General features: G+C 42.2%; 1 protein-coding gene across 2 annotated transcripts in view; it reads left to right on the top strand.

Moving 5' to 3' along the window:
- The first annotated feature begins 625 nt into the window (after nt 1–625).
- The window catches only part of Slit2 (slit guidance ligand 2), a 344,949-nt gene continuing 339,498 nt past the window's right edge, over nt 626–6,076 (top strand). For both annotated transcript variants that reach the window (XM_047566500.1, XM_047566498.1), the window contains exons 1-3: nt 626–804; nt 3,545–3,616; nt 4,767–4,838. In XM_047566500.1, the coding sequence (XP_047422456.1) occupies nt 626–804; nt 3,545–3,616; nt 4,767–4,838 (323 nt within the window). The remainder of the gene's footprint in view (nt 805–3,544; nt 3,617–4,766; nt 4,839–6,076) is intronic.

The following is a 6,076-nucleotide window of genomic DNA, read 5'->3' as shown; positions in this document are numbered from 1 at the left end:
AAACGCCGGGTGCGCCCCCGCGCGCCATGCCCAGTTGCTCGGAGCGCTCCGTTCTGGGCCCGAGGGGCTCCTACGCCTTCTAGCTTCAAGGAGTCCACTTTGATCAAGACCACCATTACTACTGAGCTCCCCTCTTCTGCCTCGCACTTCCCCCACCTGCACTGGAATCGAATTTGTAGAGGGGTGTGTGGGATCAGAGTATCATCTCACTCTCCCCCCTGGCAACCGTCCTTTGCATTTCACAGTCCTTGGGAGTCTCAGCTCTTTTACCGCCAAGTCCATTCTTGAGTGACGGAAGACGTGTGATTTCCTCCCCCACTGCTCTTGGGGGTCTCTTTGCACCCTCGGCCAGGCCGATTGATCTTCAGGTTCGAAAGTTGCCCACGGAGTTCCTGCCCTGCTACCAGAGGGCGTAGAGGGAAGGGGAAGGAGCGAGCCTGTTTCAGCTCTATTGCCTTGAATATTAATTATTACTGTTCCATATTATTTTGTGCACATTTTCCCGGCCATTCTGGGTTGTTAATCCTGCGCCAACCACTGGGCCTCAGACACTGCGCGGTTCGGTCGGAGCAGCGAGCTAAAGAGAAATCCCCAACGCCTGCAAGCAAGGAGGCGGCGGGGGAAGATGCGCGGCATTGGCTGGCAGACGCTGTCCCTATCGCTGGGGTTAGTGTTGGCGGTCCTGAACGAGGTGGCGCCGCAGGCGTGCCCGGCGCAGTGCTCCTGCTCCGGCAGCACTGTGGACTGTCACGGGCTGGCACTGCGCAGCGTGCCCAGGAATATACCCCGCAACACTGAGAGACTGTGAGTATGGGTTCTTCGTCCTCCCCTTCTCCCCATCGCCTTAGCGCACCCTTTTCTTCGAGCCTGAAAGGACCGAGCAACCCAGGGACCTGGGACCTGTGCCTGGGGCAGGCTCCTTGATTCTCTAGATCGCTCACCCTGGGGTAGGGCCCTCCGGGAGAGCCAAGGACTGGAAGGCACTGACCAGGACGGGGTCACTGCCCAAGGAGGGGCGGGTCCGCTGGCAGCTGCGTTTGGTCCCTTTTCCCTGCTCTTGTCCCGCCACTGCCACTAGCAGCCTCTTGTGGACGAGTTCTTCAGGGCTGGGGAGATGGGAGATGGGGAACAAGTATTAGAAGATGACCCAGGCTAGGAGACATGACTTTGTTTTCGGATTCCCTATAAAGAGTCACCTTGCTGTTGCAAATATTCGTAGGTCGGTTTTAGGACCGAGTCCCCGCCCTTGTCGCCGCGGTTTGGCGTGGCGGGGATGGCAGGGGGGGTGCTCAAAAAGAGAAACTTAGACTCCCTGGCTTTGTGCTGCCCTCCTGGGAACGAAGGGAGGGGAGAAAGGTCATAGGGTGCCCTGGGGTATTACTAACAGGCAGGAAGGGTGCCCCCGTAGGGCCACAGCTGGCTTCGTGGCGGTGCGCAGCCCCCGGCTACTATCCCCCGCCCTCCCTTCTGCCGGGAGGAGGCGGCGGTAGCGGGCCCCAGGAGACTCCTCCAAGATAACGACTGCGGCGGAGGACCGCGTCCCAGGGTTTAAGTGAAGTTAGTGTACTGGTTCGCCAAACCCGCAGCCGCGGAGATGAATCTGACTGCTTAGGCGACCCCGCGGCCCTCGGCTGCCCCCTCCGGCTCTTCCTGCTGAGCCCCTGCGCCCCAGTCCACCTTTCTGGCAGTTTCTGCGTCCCTTCACGTGGCAGCAGCTCCTCTTCCTGCCCCTCTTCGCGCTCTGGTGCCCACAGACGTCCCCGCCTCCCTGTCTCTGCGAGTCTCTAATGAAGAAGTAAACGCAGACCTGGCGTTGACGGCCCACGCGCTCCTGGTGGGGCGCTTCCCGAGTTCAGGGAAGCGGAGCATGGAGGCCATTCTCTTTGTGAATGCCGAGCCGCCGCCCCAGTCGCCCGAGCGTCCTAGGCACGCTGTGCTCTCTCGGGGGCGCTTGGACCGGGCGGACGAGGGCGATGGGGACCCTTGCGCTGGGACTCTGTTCCCGCGGCCTCTCCCTCGGGGGTGTGAGGTCAGCGAACTGCGTAGAGGACGCCTTCAAACTCACACTTCTGCACCCGCGCGGTCTGCAGCGCCTGGAGTCGCCCTTCTTTCTTATCTAACCCATTTCTCTGGCCCTCTGCTTAAAGGCCCAAGTTGAACCCTTTCTTCCTTTGGAAAGGCTCATCTGGCCCCAGCCTCACTGGGTCTCCCCCTACCCGTTTTTCTTCATCTCTCCCAAACCCTCAGTGGTGCCCAAGTTGGGCCTTAACCAGGGTTGCCTTATCAAGATGTGATTGATCCCCTACATTTGCCTGGAGTGGGAAATAGTGATTCCATGTTATCTCAAATAGCCGGTAAAAGATCCCGACGATTTTGGGAACAACTTAATGATACTTAGCTCAGCATGGAGAAATAGGGGAGAAAGGAAAGGAAGTAATGCAGAATTCTGTTATAGTACTTGTCATTTCATATTGTTCCGAATAGTTCACAGTTTAAGCACTAACATGTCTTACTCAACCAAAAGGGAATGCACTGGGGTTGGGGGAGGGGGATGACAATTGAGTTTTGGATCCCTGAAAAAAAAAAAAATCCCTGTGAAGAGATTTATAAAGTTTTCAGAAAGTAGTATAGTCAGTGTTGGCTTATAAAATTCTTTTATCGACAAAGTAAAAACTTAAAATACACGTTTCAAACATGCAGTTGTTACAACGAAGGTAAGAGAGAACTTAGGATCGAGCAGAACATTGGAACCTCAGCAAAAGCTGGTTTTGCTTGAAATGATCCCAGGTAGGGCAAGTTTAGATCTTGAACTGAGATGCCAGAAAAACAGGACTCTTGAAGGAAAAGTGGTGCTGAAATCTGAACAAAAATGTCAGGGCCTGAATACCATTTCCATTATTGCCCCCGCTAGTAGTTTTTGCTTTACAATCACAGCGGGATTCCCTGAGCCACAAATGAAGAGTTTAGTTTTCATACAAACATAGAATTGTTGGAAAGTAAATGCAGGTCTTTGAAATGCATTTCTTTTGATGGCCCTCTAACTTTTTTCTTTACCTTAGGAAGTTTAGCCACCATGCTCCCCTAAGGATAGTGTTCTGACTTTCTTCTTGAATAATATGAGAAAATCCTTCTCTTAACTTTCTTAGGGGAAATTCAGTAATAGTAAAATAACAGAATACCTGTGAATTTAATACACACATCCTTATAAAAACAAAAATCCAAAGCTCTGCATATATATGTGTATATGTATACATCAGACACACACACACACACACACACACACACACACACAAAAGAACAATTTTCATAACACAATTACTTCATTTTCTTGTCAAAGGCCAGCAAGAATGAACTTAGTAAACTTGACCATTTATTCAATATTCCTTCAAAGGTTGCCCCTTTCTCTCTTCCATTTACTTTCTAAACTACAAACTAATTTAATCAATTTTTAGGGTTAAAAGTTTGAATCTACTTTAAATTTCACTTTGTTTAACTAAGTGTAATAGAAATAAAATGGAGCTTTCATTTTCTGGTTGTCTCTTAGGGATTTGAATGGAAATAACATCACACGGATTACGAAGACAGATTTTGCTGGCCTTAGACACCTAAGAGTTCTGTAAGTGTCCTTCCTCTGTAATATGGGGAATTGTGTTTGTTTTCAAGATTGCATATTTAGAATTGTTACTTGTATCAGTTTTTAAAATCTTTCCAATGACAGAAATAAAAAAAAATGTAAAGGTCTTGTTTCCTTTATATTTTATCATTGTAGTAAGACTTTTAGTAAAAAATTGGGCTTTTATTTTAAGATTGGACACATGTCACAGAAACAATGTTATAGAAATGATCTTAAAAGTGTTTTATCATACCCTAAGTACCTCATGCATGTAAATTTATAGAATAGTTGCTTTCATAGCATGAATAAATAATGTGGGACCTCTGATATTTTAGTATTTGAGATTAACTTGAAAATCTGAAGTAGAACTGTGCTTTAATATTAATGAACTGAAAATATTTAGACTTTTTTTCAAAGAACAAGTGGATATAATTTCTAACATTAACATCAAACTTTATCTAACATTATCATCCAACTTTTTAACAGAGCTTCAGGTGGAAAAATGTTTATCTATTAAAATACATTAGTTATAATTTGTGTTAATTTTCTTGCCTTTAATATCTTTGCAGCTTATATAAAATTGTTGCAGTATGATTACTTCTTTACTTAGTGGGTTAATTTAGCTATGAATCAATCATCATTCAAAAGTCAATGCTACGTAAACTTGTTTTCTCCCACGAGATTGTAAATATTTACATCTTAATGGCCATACACTCTGTAAACTCAGTGTTCAATTTTTAAGACGTATTTTGACCCTTATGAAATATTTTGGTTGCTGATGGGTATCCATAAGTCAGAATTCAATATGTGTGTGATGAATTACTGTAGTTAAGAACTCAGTTGAAAATCAGTGTACCAAAAACAGCTATCAAAGCTGCAATGTCATGGCTCCTTTGTTATATTTAAGGTTTAGAATTTGAGTAGTGAATTTCGTGAGAAACTGCTTAAGTGTTTTCTGTGAAACTTTTGTGATGTGGATGCTTTTTCTTTTCCATGAGTTCTTTCACATATATCACCATTAAATTTGCTATTAGTTCAAAGCAGAGCAAACTTTAACTTTACAGAGAGGAAGAGGTTATAAATTTTCAGTTGCTGAATTGGAATTGATTGAGATGGTAACATTAAGAAGCATGTTGTATTTTTTTCATTTCAGTCAGCTTATGGAGAACAAGATTACCACCATTGAAAGGGGAGCATTCCAGGATCTTAAAGAACTAGAGAGACTGTAAGTATTTTCAATTCCAAACTCATGACAACATGACTGTAGTTTTACAAACTCTTGAATTTCAAGGCTTGTTTCTTCTATTTCATGTTTTAGCTTTAAAAAGTTTGCAAAAAAGGGTAGATGAGTAAGTGGTTTTCAAACAAGTTTACAACAAGTAGAGTTTCTGGATATAGGGTATTAATTTGTAATAAAGCACAAAAATGCAGATTTACTTTCGTGAGATATTTATTTACTTGATAACCATTGCTTTGACACTGAAAGATGTTCATGTTTTTCTTATTTGTTCATCTGTTTTTTGCTTGCCTATGCAGGAAGATAGGTGGACATTTTGTTTGCATTAATAGTGCATTTGGAAGAGAGGTTTTCTAATAGTAATTTAATTTCCATGTTGTTGCTTTGTGTATCATTAGTGATATTTTAAATTTTTACTAATGATGATTTAACTTTTGATATTTATCATTACAGTGAACATTGCTAATAATTGTTATTTGCAACTTTATTTTGTTATTCTATAGTAGCTTTTAAAATATTCCTGCTGGGAAATAAGTTAAAGATTATGAAAGTAATATCTGTTATCAAGGTGTGGTCATTTAACATTGACCCTTGTTTTTCCAAGATTAAATGTAAACTTCAAACTAAAATATATATTTTTTGGACACAAATTCTTAATGAGTTCATATATATTACTTGATTTTTTTTGTGTTTACAGTATATATTTACAAAAGGCAAAGCCTTTATATGAAGTAGAAAAAATTACAGACTTTGTAATTTGAAATGTAATTTCATGTTCTCATAGGTCTTGATTATTCCACTTTAATAGTTTGCATTCTAAGGACAAGTAAAAGATCTACTAAAAGTATTAACAATTATTTTAACAAGTTTTCATGTCTGCTTTAATAGTTACTTCAAGTAAAAATAAAACTTTTATGTCAAATAATAAAGTGTGTTCACTTTAGTCAGAACATATAGTCAGACTCAGTAGGCCCAAAGGCAGAAGTTAATTTTGTATAATTGTGCATAGATGGAAAAATGACTTGTCATCTTCTGAGATATTTATAAACTCATAGGTTTCTTTTTTTATGACCTCAAGTGAAATCCAGAAATGTCTGCTACATTTATCATAAAACTTGGCCCATGATGGATATTGCAAAATGCAGAATATAATTGTGGAATTAAAAATAAATTTAAATCACTACTTTGAGCTAGTCTTGGGAGAATGTAAAAACAAGATAAATATT

This window comes from Sciurus carolinensis, chromosome 10, assembly GCF_902686445.1.
Source record: "Sciurus carolinensis chromosome 10, mSciCar1.2, whole genome shotgun sequence".
NCBI classification, from domain to species: domain Eukaryota; kingdom Metazoa; phylum Chordata; class Mammalia; order Rodentia; family Sciuridae; genus Sciurus; species Sciurus carolinensis.
The sequence above is the reverse complement of the archived record's forward strand: the minus strand, read 5'-3'. Positions and strand labels throughout refer to the sequence as shown.